General features: G+C 44.9%; 1 protein-coding gene across 2 annotated transcripts in view; it reads left to right on the top strand.

The window, feature by feature from the left end:
• MOCOS (molybdenum cofactor sulfurase) overlaps positions 1-12,131 on the top strand; it is a 50,309-nt gene extending 38,178 nt beyond the window's left edge. Inside the window, exons 12-15 of one of the 2 annotated variants that reach the window (XM_040632588.1) lie at positions 2,006-2,111; positions 4,825-4,963; positions 9,801-9,905; positions 11,941-12,131. In XM_040632588.1, coding sequence (XP_040488522.1) covers positions 2,006-2,111; positions 4,825-4,963; positions 9,801-9,905; positions 11,941-12,072 — 482 coding nt within the window. In that variant the 3' untranslated portion in view covers positions 12,073-12,131. The remainder of the gene's footprint in view (positions 1-2,005; positions 2,112-4,824; positions 4,964-9,800; positions 9,906-11,940) is intronic. The other variant, XM_040632589.1, reaches the window with a different exon arrangement.
• The last annotated feature ends 5,517 nt before the right edge of the window (positions 12,132-17,648 follow it).

The raw sequence follows: 17,648 nt of genomic DNA, 5'->3' as shown, positions 1-17,648 counted from the left end.
CTTTCGTTTTCCGCCCTGGAGAGGTTTAGCCCCCGTGGCAATGCGTTTTAGGAGAGGTGAGTGAGCCTTCCTCCGGGGAAGTTCAGGAAGGGCCTTTGCAGAGGGGGCTCGGACTCCACTCCCTTCTCTGGCGCAGCCGTTTCAGCAAAGAGGACCTATGGAAGTAGCGGGTCTGGAGAGCAATTCTCTTTAAAGTATCCATTCTTGTGTACTCTGGGTTCCACGAGCTTGGTTTGGAGACAGCTAACGTGGCCTTGGTTCGGCTGACCTTTTTTCACATCTCGTTAAGGACAGCGATGCCCAGCCTGCAAACGGTTGACAGAAGCTGCTAGCGGTTCTGGGCACACTTTTCTTTTACTCGTTTTCTATTTTTTTTCCTTTCAGTAGTTTTAAAACTTGAATTCTTTCTTTCTTTCTTTTTTTTTTAAGATTTATTTATTTGAGAGAGAGAGTGGGGGGAGGGGCAGAGGGGGAGAGAGGGAGAGAGAGAAAGAGAGAGAGAGAGAGAGAATATCAAGCTGACTCCATGCTGAGAGCCTGCTTTGGGGCTCGATCTCAAGACCCTGAGATCACCTGAGCGGAAACCATGAGTCAGACACTTAACTGACTAAGCCACCCAGGCGCCCCTGTATTATTTACTTCAAAGTCAACATCACACACTTGCCTGATGAGAAAAACCAGCTTTTCCTGACTGGTTTCAGAAGATCTTCCTGGGCTTCTGGTCCTCCTCAAGGCATCTCTTTTGACTGTTTTGGGGAAGTCACCCATACCCCACTCCCTCCCATCTCTCCTTCTCTAAATGTTGCCTCCAGGTCTTCTTTGCTGGACCAATTTCACTTCACCATTTCATTATTATTTTTTCCCCCAGATTATTAACAGAGTATTCTAGGAGCTCATTTTCTTTCTGTTTCTGAGAGGTTTGAGCCATGCTTAGAACATTTTTATAATTTCCAGGGCAGTTTTTTCCCTTGTAGAAATAGTGTCTTCTTTTTAAAAATGCAAGCTAATGGAAACATGATTCATTTGTATTCCAAGAAAGCAACTCTTCTTTTTAGATTTATTTAAACTTTTTGAGGTGTAAGTGACATATAACATTATATTAGTTTCAGATGTACAACATAATGATTTGACATTTGTATATATTGAGAAACGATCACCACAATAAGTCTGGTTAGCATCTGTCACCATATATAGTTACACATTTTTTTCTTGTGATGAGAACTTTAAAGATTTACTCTCTTAGCAACTTTCAAATACGCAGTACAGTGTTGTTAACTACAGTCACCATGTGTACATGATATTCCCATGATATATTTATTTTATAACTAGAAGTTTGTATCTTTTAACTCCCTTTACTCCTCTTGCCCACCCCCACCCCCTGCCTCTGGTAACCACCAATCTGTTCTCTGTATCTATGAGCTTGTTTTTTGTTTTGTTTTTTGTTTGTTTCAGATTCTACATACAAGTGAGCTCATATGGCGTCTCTGTTTGAGTTATTTCATTTAGCATAATGCCCTCAGGGTCCATCCATGTTGTCACAAGTGGCAAGGTTTCATTTTTTAAAAAGATTTTATTTATTCATTTTAGAGAGAGAGAAAGAGTGTGAGCGGGTGGGGGGAATAGCAGGGGGGAGGGAGAGAATCTCAAGCAGAGAGATGCAGGGCTCTCTCTTACGACACTGAGATTAGGACCTGAGTAGAAACCAAGAGTCAGACGCTTAACCAACTGCGCCACCGAGGTGCCCCAAGATTTCATTCCTTTTTATGACTGAGTAATATTGTATACATGTATCTACATATTACATATGATATATACATATATAATATTGTACGTATATATGATATGTGATATATATGATATATGGATATAATATTGTACGTATATATGATATATATATAATATTGTACATATATGTGATATATGATATATATGTATATCACATCTTCTTTATCCATTCCTCCATCGATGGATACTTAGATTGTTTAAAATGCTCCATCACTTTTAGATCAGTCTGCCAGTAAAACGGCCACCCTTTCTCTGGTGAATGAAGCACAGTATTTGCTGATAAACAGATCCAGTGTTTTGGAACTTCAGCAGCAATTAAATGCCAGGTAAGACCCTTTGCCTTGGGAACAGCAGACAGGCATCACCCACTTGACTCTGGGAGTGAGCCTGGCACCTACCTGGGGAGTCACGGAGTCCAGAGGAGAGACTGAGGCCCCGGGAAGTTACAAACCCCTTAGGTCCAGTTCCCACGTCTCTCTTGATGCCTTCATGATGCTTAGTCAACCCCAACTCTCGCTTTTTAATCATTCTGTTTCTTAACATTTTCTTTAATTGAATTGAACTTGACCCAGTTTTGTTGCCCACCCTCGCACCACTCCCTGTCCCCTAGGAGCCTTGCCCTACTTCCACAGTCATTTCGAGTGAAAGGGAGAGCGGTTGTGAAGGCCTCTAGAGTTGTAGCTAGAGATATTATTTGTTTGTATCATCAGACAGAATAGCACGGCTGCCTGCTTACTCCCACCCACTGCTCTAGAAAGGGTTCGTTCAATCCCCTTCATTGTTCTTTAGAGGAAATTGAAGTCCCAAGGTAGTCAGACCATTAGGGCAAAAAAAAAAAATCACCCCACTGTTATGTGAGAGCTGGGACTAGCTGCTGATCCCTAGTTCACAGGCCAGGAGGGGTGTGCGTGAGCCTGTCATCACGAGCCAGGGATCCTGTGACTCTCACATGCCATGTGGTCCTGGGCACGTGTGTGCATACTCACAAAATATAGCTTAATAAAAATGACACAGATGGACTGTTTTTAGTCATTCCTGTTTATAGTCATTGGCAAAACCACACAACAGAGGGCCGTGGCCCAGCTCGCCCTCCTTGGGTACGTAAGTGTGATGCAGCTGCGTGGTCCCTGGGTGTTCACTGAGCTGTCCCAGCACCGAGGGACACTCCTCAGGTCCCCAGAGCCCTGGAAAGAGCAGGGCAGCGGTCTTCTGGGATTCATGGTGTGGAAAACTAGGAGGTGGAGACAGGCTTGCGGCTGTCCTGGTTCCTACCAGGAGGGGACCGTGTTTCCTACCAGCTGGTTGAATGCAGGGCTGAGGAGCAGGGAGTCGGTGGGACAGGTGAGAGGACCAGCCTGTGCCTAGTACCCAAAAGGGTTGCTGGGGGCTCTGGTTGGTGTGTCTCTGTGCTACTTTCAAATTTGATGGACTCTATAATGCATACGCTGACCACAATAGCTTTTGAACATAAAATTTTTCCTTTTATTTCAAGTGGTTCATGATGTTCTGATATCCAAAAGCACAAAAGAAGGGTTTGTAACCTGGAGGGTAAATCCGGAATCAAAGGATTTTAGGACTGGAAAGTGCCAGCCTTGCACTTCAGATGAGGAAACTGTCGCTCTCCTTGGTCATGGGAGTTGCACCTAGTGGCAAAGCTAGCCCTGGTTCTCCTGGCTCCCGGCTTTTCACACACCACTCCCTGCTTGGAAGGGGATACGGCCTTAACCTCCACCAGAGCCTTTCAGTTCTGTTTCCAGAGAAAATTCCAGCCATGCTTAAGAATTTCCTCCCCAACTTAAATTTTGTTGTTGTTGTGGTTGAAGCACAACAAAGCACAAAAATCATAATCCGTAGCTCAGTGAGTGTTTACAAATGTGTATGCCTATGTAACCAGCAGCCAGAGCAAGTAGAGAACGTTTCTAGAAAACCAGAAACCTTCCTTGTGTCCCGTCTGACTCAGCCCTACGGAAGGTCACCACCATTCTGACTTTGTTCACCATAGATAGTTTCACCTGGTCTTGAACCCAATATAATGGGATCATACAGTGGGTTCTTTGGTTGAAGTTTTCAGATGCTTTTTTTCAGTGCTTTTTCCCTTGGGGGTGGGGGTGCACGGAGGTGCAGACAATCATTTTGTGGGGCCTCATGGCAGTAGACAAAAAATTGTCAACAAGAATTACAAAAATAGTATATGCTAGTTAACTGCCAACAGGATGGAAGTCAGGAAGTAAATCTGTTTTTATTGTGATATAATTGACACACGATATCATACTAGTTTCAGAGGTATAATAGAATGATTCAGTATTTATATATATTGAGAGACGATCACAGCAATAAGTTCGGTTAACATCTGTCACCATACATAGTTAACAATTATTTTTCTTGTGATGAGAACTTTTACGATGTACTCTCTTAGCAACGTTCAGATATATAGTACGGTATAAATAACTATAGCCATCATGCTGTACGTTACATCCCTGTGACGTGCGTATTTTATAACTGGGAGCTTGTATCATTCGACTCCCTTCACCCATTTTGCCTGCTCCCACCCCCGTCGCTGGAAACCACCAGTCTGTCCTCCGTGGGAAATAAATACTAAAACCTCCATATGTACTTGTTGGTGATTCATGATGTTCTGATATCCCAAAAGAGTAGAGCTCTTGGAACATTTTAGGTCCTTGGTAATTAAGCCTGTCGAGGCTCCTTAAATGTCTCGTCTGGACTCACCTTGTAGAACGGGTATTTTTGGAGAAGTTGGTTCACTTGACCCCCGTCCCCTTGGTTTCTAGCGTCCTTCATCTCTTCAGCTAAGATCTACTCACCCTCTGCACCGCCTCTAGGGGTCACCCTGGAGGTCTGTGTGACAGATGGGTGTCTGCGGGCCTGCTACTCATGGTAGGAGCTTGTTCTGATCATCTAGGCCTCAGGCCAGGGTACGGTTGATGAAGTCAGGCATCGAGTGCTAGAAATGTTGAACAATTACAACAGTGCGGTTATCCACCCCTCCTCACTTCCCCCGTTCTGGTATGTCTTAAACAGTGATGAGAATGGGAAGGAGGAATTATTCCCAATGAAAGACCTCATCTCACGGTTCCGTGCCAATATTATTACCAATGGAACAAGGGCTTTTGAAGAAGAAAAGTGGGATGAGATTTCAATTGGTTCCTTGCATTTCCAGGTGAGTTGGGGGAAGTTCAGTTCCTTCCTCAAGGGTTGCAGATGGAGACTGACCTCTGTCTGAGGCCAGGAGGGCGGCAGGTGGGAATCCCTCTCTGTCTTTGACTCTGCCCCTCAAATCCTCAGCGGGAGGGTTTGTGACATCTGCATTCTGGGAGTCCCCTTGGAAGGACCCATCGCTTATTCCCCACGAGGGTGGCAGCAGTCTGTTTCCTGTGGGGGCAGAGAGAATCTGCCCCGTACCAGTGATCGCAGGCTCAGGGCGTCCCCAATTCATCATTATGTTTAGGCTTAAACTCTGTCTTCTTAGAATGTTTGTGTCTGTGAGAACTTTATCCTCTTGAAACCCGTTGGACTTCCCTGCTCTCTGGTGCTTGTGGAGGAGGACCCAGACGCCTAGCGGTCCCTCAGTGCCCACGGCCACCCCACCTCCTTCCCTCCCTCTGCCTCTGGCCTCACTGGCCATTGCAGAGTAGTTTGTCGTCAGAAGCAAAACCATGTCTGCCCTCTCTCCCCAGCCTCTGAGCTCCCCAAATCGTGCTGTGGGCCTGGAAGATGTGAGGAAGTCTTAGGCTAAAACCTGCATTCTTCCTTCAAGCCAAGAAGGACCCCTGAGACCCCTGAGACCTGAGCCCCCTGACCCCTCCAGCCTCCCCCTTCCAGCCATACCGCCCTTCTCTCTATTCCCTAAACATGTCCAGCTTCCTGTCTGAGTGTCTTTGTCTTGCTGTCCCTTCTCCACTCAGAGGTCATCTCCTTGGAAAGGTCCAACTCTGCATAGCACCTACTTACTCCTTCAGAGCACCCAAGGGTGGGGCCCAAGTATGTTTTGTTCCCTGCTGTCCCTCTAGGGCCCAGAGCAGTCCTGGTCCAGAGTCAGTGCTCAATGATTGTTGAGAGAATGGATAGACAGGATAGATAAGGAATAGCTAGGGATGGAAAGATGGGTCATCTGCACAGAATGTGCCAGTTCTTTAAGTGGGGGATGAGACTATTTTGATAGTAGAGTTATTAATCGGTGATATAAACTGACTGTAATGGGGCTACCTTGTGTCCCGGCTCTGCACTTGGAAGGAACACAACTGTAATATCCAGAAAAGCGGTAAACAAGAATTGAAATCTTGATTGAAGAATGTCAGAGGTCTGAGGTTGCGGAGGGCAGTTAAATTGAATGGCACAAAAAGTCCTAAAGAATTTCTTTTATCCATTTAACTCCCCAGACTTCCTCTTATCCTGGCAGCTGCTCCTGCTTGAAGAAAGCAATCTCTTCTCTTCTCTGACATTCACTCCCACAGACCTCTCTCTGGCATCAGCCTTCCCGCCACCCCCCAACCCATCCCTGTGTCCTGACCTCCTCTTGCCCTTCTTATTTCCTGTTGCTCTGTCCCTGCCATGTCTTTAAAACACTTGCTCTCACATATCCTGCCTAATACTGAACAGACATTAATGTATGTTGTTTGATAAATGGAGAGAAGGAGGGAGAAATAAAGGAAGAAAAGAGGAAAGCGAAAGAACTTGAACTAGCTTAATTGTCACTGTCAGCATGAGTCCTGGCAATGTTAGCACCTATGGCTCTACCCTGGGACGTAAATACAGGAAAGAGTCTTTAAGAAACTTTTCTGAGATGCTTTGCTTTCTTTAGGTCACTGTTCTTAATAAACATTCATTAATAGAAGTGAAAATATGCCTGCCCTTTGGCCCAAAACTTTCATTGGTAGAAATCTATTCCATAAAATACAGTCATACAAGTATGCAGAGCTATATTACAGACTTATTTATTGGGGTGCCGGGGTGGCTCAATTGGTTGGGCGTCTGCCTTTGGCCCAGGTCATGGCCCCGGGGTCCTGGGATGGAGCCCTGTGTAGGGCTCCCTGCTCAGTGGGGAGTCTGCTTCTCTCTCTCCTTCTGCCCTCTCTCCCGCTCATGCTCTCTCTCTTGCTTGCTCTTTCTCTCTCAAGTAAATAAATAAAAATCTTTTTTTTAAACTTACTTATTGTAGTGCTTTTATAAATATGAGAAATTGGAGGACATTCTACATATCCACAAAAGGGAGATTGGTTAAACAAATTATGCTATATTCATACAGTGTAGTCCTGTGCAGGCGCTAAAAAGTATAAACTGTAGTTAGTTCTGTGCCTTTCAAAAAGTAACTGCTTAAAAGACATTGCTGATGCTAATCCTCAGGCTGAGGCTGTTGCAATGCAGAAAGATTTAGCACGTCTCTTTTGGAAAGTAATTTTTCACTGGGGATCATCAAGTCATCAAAACTTTGATACCTGTTGCCTTTAGAATCTCATTTAAAGAGATCGATGCTAAAAAATGTTAAATGGCCAAAGGGGTTATGTGGATTAAGACCTTTATTACAAAATCATTGATAACAACAAAGAATTAGAAACTGTTTCCATGGCTTCATAGAACAGTGAAGAACATCAGCCCCCAGGAATGCCAGGCCATCGTGAACGCTGCAAAGCCCAAGGATGGAGTCGTCTCTGAGTACAGACATGGAAGGGGGTCTACTATGTATTGTGGAGTAATGGGACAGGGAGGGTGCAGTGGCCTCTGAGAGCCCAGGGAGAGTGCTGCCCAGGTGCATGGCTCATTGGGTCCTGCTGCGAGCAGCAGTCCCATGCAACCTACAGCCTCATTAGCGGTGCTTGCCTCTGAGGACAGAGAGGGAGGCCACTGCTGAGCGCTTTCTTTTTGAATTCTTTTTTAAAAGATTTTATTTATTTATTGGAAAGAGAGAGTGAGAGCACACTCAGGGGGAGCAACAGGCAGAGGGAGAGGGAAAAGCAGGCTCCCCACTGGGCAGGAAGCCTGATGTGGAGCTTGTTCCCAGGACCCTGAGATCATGACCTGAGCCGAAGGCAGACGCTTAACCGCTTAACCGACTGAGCCACCCAGGCGCCCCTCTTTTAATTCTTAAAGCTTCTGCATTGTTTGAGTTATTTTTCAAAGAACACATATGCTTGTAAACAATTTTTAAAAATCCCAATGGATAACAGTACTAGAAAAAAGAGCTTAAAAATTACAGTGTTTTAAGAAAATTGATTTCTTTGTTTTGGTGTTTGAAAAAAGTGCCTGGAAAATATCTTTCCTTCTGCCAGCTTGAGAAACTGTTTTAAGAGAGTCTTTTCATTAAAGTGACAGTATTTTTTCTTGAAGTGTTGTCCGTCAGGTGGCAGCTGGGGTCCCCGGGCCCAGGGCTGGTGGGACATCCCTTCTGTGGGACATCTCTTCCGTGGGTTATGTCTCTGCAGGCTCGGAGGGAGCCTGGCCTGGGAATCATAATGTTCTAGGCAGAAAAGGCAGGATGTCTGTCCTTGATCCTGGAGGGCTTAGTGTTCCAATTTTGTGGAAGTCCTGTTCCATCTGGGGGATTCTCGTGTATAATCATGATAGCTTCCACTTTTGAGCATGGCTAAGTGCCTGGTATGGGCTTGGCATCCTAGAAATAGTACCTGGAATCCTCATTGAATCAAGCTAAGGGGCTGGATGGTGAAATGCCGCTTCGAGAGGTTGTAGGTCTGCCCAGTATCAAAGCCAGTGCAGGGTAGAGCCCCGTACAGCACCCCCAGCTGCTTACGGAAGACTGCCCATCTTGACTTCGGTACCACAGTGAGGTTATATCTTCCCTGACTTAGTGCCCACCAGCCAGAAGGTGAGCGATAGGAACAGGCCAAGATGTAGCCACATTTAGGTGTTTCTGGTTTCGGTGCATACTTTGTGTTTGCTCATGAGTGAGCAGAGGAGCAAAGGAGAAAAATCAAGTACCTTTGCCCTTTTTATATATGCAAAAAAAAAAAAAAAAGAAGAAGCATCTTGTCACTGCTGAATGCATACTTTCTTTTTTTATGTTAACATTTATGGGAGATTTTCTCACTATAAAGTAATCCACGCTCATGGCAGGCCAACCAGAATAGAAGTTCTACCATATGGTATAACCCCTGTTAAGAATCTGTGTATGCATATATATATATATATGTAAGACTACACATGTAATTTTGTTTCCTGCTTATTTCAATTACAAACATAAATAATACCCCTTTTATTTAAAGCCCTTTATAGATTAACTTTAATACCTGCATGATATATACATGGAGTGTGGCCATTCTTCTCTACTCTTTGGTGTTTAAGATACTCCCAGATTTCCCTGCTACAAATAATGTGAGAAAGATACTTGTACATGAATCTGTGTTTGTACTTGTGGTTCTTTTCTTTCATTTTCTAAAAATTTATTTGAGAAAGCGTGCATGCACGAGTGGGAAGGGCAGAGGGAGAGGGAGACAGTCTCAAGCAGACTCAGAGCTGAGCATGGAGCCCCATGTGGGGCTCGATCTCACAACCCTGAGATCACGACCTGAGCCGAAACCAAGAGTCGGATGCTCATCGCCTCTGTCAGCCAGGTGCCCCACCTGTGGTTCTTGTCTTAGGTGAAATTCCTAGTAGGGAAATTTCTGGGTCAAAGAACATGGACACAGTAAGGTTCTACTGATGACTCAGTGCTGGGGCCATGGGTGTTTATTGTCTCCCAGTTTACCCTCCAGTCAGTTAGTTCTTTTCTTCCTGGGAGGATCCAGGAAGAAACCTGAGATAGCAACCACTCTTCTCTTTCTCTATGAAGCCCTGAAGCAGCAGTCTTTCAGCTGATGAGCAAATATGGATGATTCCCCAGGACCACGTGAGGAGGTGCCTCTTTCTGGCTCCTTGCAGCTAGAGTACTGAGCACCCCGCATGACTGGGGCTGGAGACCACCTCTTACAACCAGTCCTCCCGGACCCAGCTTCCTCCCTGGTCACTTTCATGGCAACGCTGTCTTTTCCCTTCTCACCTCCCAGGTTTCGGGGCCTTGTCACAGATGCCAGATGATTTGCATCGACCAGCAAACCGGGCAGCGAAACCAAAATGTTTTCCAAAAGCTTTCTGAGAGGCGCGAGAGAAAGGTAAGCATGATTGCCAACTATGATCCTGGCTCGTTATCCACACCAGAGCTGTAGTTCTGAGTAAGAGCGCGGAGGAAGCTTTAGAAGTGGGGAGACAGTCTACGGCTGATGCGCTACCATTAAGGTTCTGAGCTCATCCACAGCACCAACTGATTTTTCCTTTCCCTCAATTTCCTTCCTTTTTGGGGTCTTATGATGTGTATTTTTGGTACTCTCAAATTTCATTGATGATAAATGGGGTATAAATAAGAAATGAGTACATAAGCGAAGTGATTTTATTGTCCTGATCATTCTTTTCTTCACCACGGATGTCTCATGAGAGTAAAATGCCATCTAGTGAGTAGAGTAGCTGCATGGACAATTTCAGTAAATTTCACTCTCAGAAGCCTGTAAGTCATCTTCTTGAAGGTTCATATGACCAAATGTTGTTTTTGTGGATGCCAGATGATAGAAACTGAACTTATAACAGACTGATTCTTTAGGAAGATCTATGTCTAGGCTAGTACGTTCTGGTTTTGTCTGCCAAGAATTCTAGGAAGCCAGGTAAACAGGCTGCATGGAGCATTTCTTGAAAATTAACTGAAATAGGGTAAATATTTAATCTCTCTCCGGTAATAAATTAGAAGGTCCACTCATGGTTTAAATGTTCTGCTCTGTTTCCTGTGTCTCTCCAAAACTGGGGTTTGTTTCACACTATGTAATTGCCACAGTCTCCCTACAGATACGGGATACACTGGTCTGTACTTGAGTGCAGGCCGTGTCCCCTGGGGCGTGGGGACCTTGAGTCTGCATCATGCGGCGGGGGGATGGATGGGCATAAATACTATGGGGCATGGAAGGACAATAGTACTTCTTAGAATCTGTGCACACAACTTTTTTTAAAAAATAATTTTTGGAATAATTTCAGATTTACAGATAAATTGCAAAGATATTACAGAGCATTCCTGTGTACCCTTCACCCACATGTGCACAATTCTCAGGAATTAATTTGGCCTCAGTCCCTAGCCTGGGGCCTGGAACATGGGGGTGTCCAGCTGATATTATCACAGCAATGGCCAGGTCTGGGAGCACGTCGTGTGCTCCAAACAGTTCTTACTGCCTCACTTGCATTGATGGCAAACTTTGAGTAGACTGACACAACTCTTTATTTTGGACCGTCCATCTTTATTCTAGAGAGTTTGGAGAATGTAACCTACCCCACATCCAAAAAAAAAAAAAAAAAATCACATCAAAGAAAATGCAGGATTTTGCTATTATTTTCACAAAATAATTTTTATATCAGGAAACAGAGCAGAAATTGGCCTGGCAGTGGTCAGAAGCAGAGAGCAGGATGCAGGCCCTCCTACCAGAAGCTCAGGGTATACAGGAAGGAGAAAAAAGAATGGGTCCAGCCATTAATCGGTGTGGGGTGACTGTTGGGAAAGGATAGTATGTATGTATGTATTTATTTTTAAGAGAAAGAGAGTACGTGCATGAGTGCGTGCAAGCGGGGGTGGGGGTGGTGGTGGTGGGAGAGGCAGAAGGAGAGGGAGAGAGAGAATCCCAAGCAGGGTCCACACTCAGTGTGAAGCCCTACGCAGGGCTTGATTTCACCATCATGATCTGAGCTGAGTTGGACATTTAACTGACTGAGCCACCCAGGCACCCTAGGAAAGGACATTTTATTTTATTATTATTTTTAAAGATTTTGTTTATTTATTTGACACAGAGAGAGAGAGAGCACAAGCAGAGGGAGTGGGAGAGGGAGAGGCAGGCTCCCCACTGAACAGGGAGCCCGATGTGGGGTTCGATCCCAGGACCCTGGGATCATGACCTGAGCAGAAGGCACACGCTTAACTGACTGAGCCACCCAGGCGCCCTGGGAAAGGACATTTTAAATGAGAATCTTTGGTGTCTGAAATTGGGATTCCAATTTCCCACTACATTCTAGGACATGTCTTCAAAGATTTGACTTGATTTTAGTTGCACATTCTTCTTTATGAAATTATTTCAACTGCTAAAATAATCTAGCTTGTTGCTGCTGTCTTGTTCACAGGTGAACTTTGGAGTGTATCTGATGCATGTGTCTCTGGACTTGTCGTCCCCACGGTTCCTGTCTGTAGGGTCCCAGGTGCTCCCTGTGTTGAAAGAAAACGCAGAGCACCCTGATTTACCCGCTTCTGACTAACATCGGGATGTTATCTCCGGAAATGTTTTCTCGGCGTTAATTAAAATTTCTCTTTTACAGCTCCGTCTGCTTTTATTGAGATCAGCACATGGCTCAGTAGAACGCCATCTTTTGAACAAGGAGCGTTCTCTTGGGGGTAGAGGGAGCCCTTGTTGGCTTCCCCTAATTCCCGCTCTCCTGTGTGCACTGCCAAGCTCAGGAGGCCGGTTCTGAGGGCTCCGGGCTTTTCCTGAAGCAAGGGCAGCACCCAGGAGCTGTGCCGCACCTAGCAACCTGCCCCTGTGGGTTTGAAGTAGGGTAACTTCAATCTGATGAGGGTCTGTCTTTCCTCCTTCCTTTCTTTCTTTCTTTCTTTCTTTCTTTCTTTCTTTCTTTCTTTCTTTCTTTCTTCCTTCCTTCCTTCCTTCCTTCCTTCCTTCCTTCTTCTTTCTTTCTTTCTTTCTTTCTTTCTTTCTTTCTTTCTTTCTTTCTTTCTTTCTTTCTTTCTTTCTCTTCCTTCCTTCCTTCCTTCCTTTCTTTCTTTCTTTCTTTCTTTCTTTCTTTCTTTCTTTCTTTCTTTTTTAAGATTTTTATTTATTTTTTGGAGAGAGAGAGAGCACAAGCAGGGGAAGGGGCTGGGGGAGAGGGAGAAGCAGGCTCCCCGCTGAGCGTCGAGCTGGACATGGGGCTCCATCTCAGGACCCCGAGATCATGACCTGAGCCGAAGTCAGTCACTTAACTGAGCCACCCAGGTGCCCCAGATGAGGTGGTGTTTTTTTTTCCTATTATAATTCTCTCTCTCTCTGTCTCTTTTCTCTATCACTACTTTTTTTTTTTAATTTCAGTGTAGCTGCCGTACAGTGTTAGTTTCAGGTGTACAACACAGTGATCAACAACTGTGTGTGTTATGCTGGGCTCACCACACCTGTGAGCACATCTGTCACCGCACAACGCTATTACAGTATCATTGACTCTATTCCCTGTGCTGGACCTTTTATTCCGGTGACTTATTTCTTTCCAGAACTGGAAGTAATTAGGTGAGATCTTTAATGAGGCTCCGTGGGAATGCTGAACCTTTATCTTGCCATTTTCCCACGCTGTTATTTTGTCTTTAGGAAGAATCTCTAGGTGCTTTTCTTCTTCTTCTCCTTCTTCCCCTCCTCCTCCTCCTTCTGCTCCTTCTCTTCCTCCTCTTCCTCTCCTCCTTCTCCTTCTTTCAGGATTTTATTTATGTATTTGAGAGAGAGGGAGAGAGAGAGAGTGCACGAGCAGGGGGGAGGGGGAGAGGGAGAAGGAGAAGCAGACTCCCCGCTGAGCAGGGAGCCCGACATGGGGGTCTATCCCAGCACCCTGAGACCATGACCTGAGTGGCAGACGCTTAACTAACAGAGCCACCCAGGCACCCCCCCGCCAAGTATTTTATTCTTTTTGGTGCCATGTAAGTGCAATTGTTTTCCTTACTTCCTTTTCAGATAGTTTATTTTTAGTGTGTAGAAAGCAGTTGATTTTTGTATGTTGACTTCGTATCCTGCAACTTTACTAAATTCACTTATTCTAACAGATTTTTAATGGAATCTTTAAGGTTTCTGTATATAATATCATGTCATCTCTAAACAGGGATAATTTTACTTTTGCCTTTCCAATTTGGGTGTCTTTTATATCTATTTATTGCCTAATTGCTTTGGCTAGGCTTTCTGGGACTGTGTTGAATAGAAGTGGCATGAGTGGGCATTCTTGCTTTCTTCCTGAACTTGGAGGAATACTTTCAGTTTTCCACCATTGACCATAATTTTAATTGTGGGCTTTTCATATACGGCCTTTACTATGTTGAGATATGTTCCTTCTATTCCTAGTTTGTTGAGAGTTTTTATTGTGCAAGTGTGTTGCATTTTGTTTAATGCTTTTTAACACATCTATTTAGATAATCATATGATTTTTAGCCTTTATTCTGTTAATATATTGCATTAACAGATTTTTATATGTTGAACCATGTTTGCACTGGAGGGAGAAGTCCCACTTGGTCATGGTGCATGATTCTTTTAATGTGCTAAAGGATTCATTTTGCTAGTATTTTGTTGAGGTATTTTGCATCTATATTCATTAGGGATAGTGTCCTATAGTTTTCTTGTGGTGTCTTTGTCTATCTTGGGTAAGGGTAATGCTGGCATCTATACAATGAGTTTGGAAGTGCCCCCTCTTGTTCATTTTTGGGAACAGTTTGCAAAGGATTGCCTTTAATTCTTCTTTTAAATGTTTGTTAGGATTTACCATTGAAGCCGTCTGGTCCTGGGCTTTCTCTGTTGGGAGGTTTTTTGATTACTGATTAAATATCTGTATTTATTATAGGTCTGTCCAGACTTTGTATTTCTTCATGATTTACTCTGGTTAAGGTGTATGTTTCTAGGAATTTATCCACTTCTTCTAGGCTATCCATTTTGTTGGAGTATAATTATTCATAGCGGTCTTTTATGACCCCTTTTATTTCTGTGCCATCAGTTGTAATTCTTCTTTCCTTCTGATTTTATTTGAGTCCTCTTTTTTCCCCCCTAGTCTAGTGAAGGGTTTGTCAATTTTGCTTATCCTTTCAAAAAACCCAACTCTTAGTTTTGCTGATTTTTTCTGGTGTTTCTCTATTTTCTTTTTATTTTTTAAGATTTTATTTATTTGAGAGAGAACCAGAGAGAGCATGAGCGGAGGGTGAGGGGCAGAGGGAGAGGGAGAAGCAGACTCCCTGCTGAGCAGGGAGCCCTACCCCAGGGGCTTGATCCCAGGGCCCCAGGACCGTGACCTGAGCTGAAGGAAGATCCTTAACCACAGAGCCACCCAGGTGCCCCCGTTTCTCTATTTTCTATTTCATTTATTTCTGTTCTAGTCTTATTTCCTTTCTTCTGCTAACTTTGGGCTTTTTTGCTCTTTTCTAAAAGCTTTTTGGGGTGTAAAGTTAAGAAAGCCATATTGTTTATTAAACAGACTGCTTTGCATTTGGTACAAGTAGAAACATTATTTAAAAAGAAAGTACCGCTCCTGATCCGTGGCGGCTAGTGTGTACCCCCCCTCCCAACCCGATGGTGACCGTGAGAAAAGGAAAAGCCGCAGTTCTATATTCAGAGAGCTTGGGGGTTCATATCAGAGGATCACCAGACCATGGTGCTTTGATGGAAGTGCAAGGGTCAGGGGCACACCTGGGAGTGTGGGGGCTGGCCCGGGGTGGGGGGCAGGGTGGAAGGAATGCTCTGCAAAGCTGATCAGAACAGTGCCATCTCCTGTGCGTGAAAGAAAGCCATGTCCACACCCACTCACAAATATCTCTGGCCTTCAGGGCCTTTGGCAAGGGAAAGAGATGAAGAGACCATGCTGGGACATTCCCCAAACTTCCCTCTGCAGTGAGAGAAGTGAGGCTGTGCAAGGCCGGCTCCAGTGATTGGCATTTGCTCTCTGGAGTGACCCTGTCCTGACCAGAAGAAGCCATTGGTACCAATGGTGCTCCCTCTTTCTCAGCTCTCCTTTCTCCGGGAGGGAGGTGGTGAGTGGCCGAGGAGAGCACAGGCTGCGGGGATCCAGTGCGGGCAGAGACCCGCCGCTAGACTGCATGCCAGTGGGCGCCGAGTGTTCTCAGCAAGGTGCCTGCTGGGGACCCTGGCAGTGGATGAAACGTTCTCCAGGCAGTCAGAGGTCTGAGCACCCAGTATCCCTGAGAAAGGCCAAAGCTCTTCTCGCTGCAGGGGGAGTTCAGGGCACAACAGGAAGCAGAAAGCAAGCTGGCAGACACTTTCTAGCTTCCTTTTTTCCAATTCACCTGTTTTGTGCTGACAATTAACTTCTATGTATCTGACCTTGCAAACCCCCAAATTAAAATCATAGCAAACCTCATTCTTTATGAGCAAGCTATTGAACAGATCTAAGCCTCATCTGAAAACTGAGATCTGAGTTTCTTCAGGGAATGGAGAATTGAATGAAACATTTGTGTTTAGCACAGGGCCGCAAAATAATTATGCCAAGTAAGCCACGTCTACCACCTAGTGGCAGCATTCGGTAATTGCAGATTGCGTTATTTAAAGAAGGCTGAACACTAGTTCAGATCGGGTGGGCAAGTCCCAAAGGATGACAAACATTAGCTCACTTCTCTCCGCCTGGCTTCCTTAGTGGAAGCTCTGAGACGCTTTTCATTACTGATGTTGGAATCCTTTAAAAGTTAGTTCCTGCATTATGTCTTGGTCAGATTAAATTTTTTTAAAAAAGATTTTATTTGGGGCACCTGGGTGGCTCAGTCGGTTAAGTGGCTGCCTTCAGCTCAGGTCATGATCCCCGAGTCCTGGAATTGAGCCCCGCATCGGGCTCCCTGCTCGGTGGGGAGTCAGCTTCTCCCTCTCCCTCTCCCTCTGCCTGCTGCTCCCCTTGCTTATGCTTTCTTTCTCAGTGTCTGTCAAATAAATAAATAATATCTTTAAGTAAAAGATATTATTTATTTATATATTTTAGAGACAGAGCACGCTGGGGGAGGGGTTGGGAGGAGGAGCAGAGGGAGGGGGAAGGAATCTCAAGCAGACCTTGCACTGAGAATGGAGCCATACGGGGCTCAATCTCACTATGCTGAGATCGTGACCTGAGTCAAAATTAAGAGTCGGGGGCTTAACAACCGAGTCACCCAGTCATCTGGGTCAGATGAATTTTACACTGGCATGGCATCAACCATTCTTTTGGAGTCTCCTATTTTCTTAGGACTAAAAAAAAATCATCTTTAAGAAAGAATGCAAAATAAAAATTAGGCAAAAAAAGGGACATTAACTTACATGTGAAAGGAAAGGGCTTTGGAAGGCATCTGTGCAAGTGCGAGGCTTAAGCTTTGTGACTTTTGCAAGCAATCCACCTTTGCCTGGTTTGTTTGCAGCTCTCCTCTCCCAGTGCAACTGAGCACCACTCAAACTCTCAAGGGCTACTTTGTTCCTGCTTTTTGCAGTTTACAGAAGAAACCACATTTTATTCACTTTCTAAAAGAAACAGCCACGTGAAGACCTGTCCTGGTTTTCTCTCTCCCACCTGTGGCTGGAAACTAATTGTGTCATCATCACTCTGGGATAGCGACTTGCCCCGGACCCTGCCTGCTCTGGTTGGTACCAAGACCTGGGATTTCCTTCCGGCATGGGTGTCCAGGCTCCCTGTTGCCAGAAGTTTATTGCTATAGACTGAATGTTTCTGTCTCCCCCCAAATTCATGTGTTAAAGCTTAACTCCCAATGTGATGGCATTAGGAGGGGAGGCCTTTTGGAGGCATGAGAGCAGAGCCCTCACTTTTTAGTGCCCTTAAAAAGAGACCTCAGAGAGCTTCCTCCCTCCTCCTGCCATGTGAGGACACAGCCAGAAGATGGCCATCTACGAACCAGGAAGGAAGATCTCACCAGACACCAAACTTGCCAGCACCTTGGTCTTTGACTTCTAGCCTCTAGAACTGTAAGAAATAAATTTCTGTTGTTTATCGGTCACCTGCTCTGGGATATTTTGTTATAGCAGTCCTGAATGGACTGAGACATGTGGAGTAATCAGAAAGTATTACTGTCATCTCCTCGTGAGGGACAACGAAATACTACGTCATGTTTATCC

The sequence above is a fragment of the Ursus maritimus genome, unplaced genomic scaffold (assembly GCF_017311325.1).
Source record: "Ursus maritimus isolate PB19 unplaced genomic scaffold, ASM1731132v1 scaffold_18, whole genome shotgun sequence".
NCBI classification, from domain to species: domain Eukaryota; kingdom Metazoa; phylum Chordata; class Mammalia; order Carnivora; family Ursidae; genus Ursus; species Ursus maritimus.
This window is presented reverse-complemented; position numbering and strand designations above follow the sequence as displayed.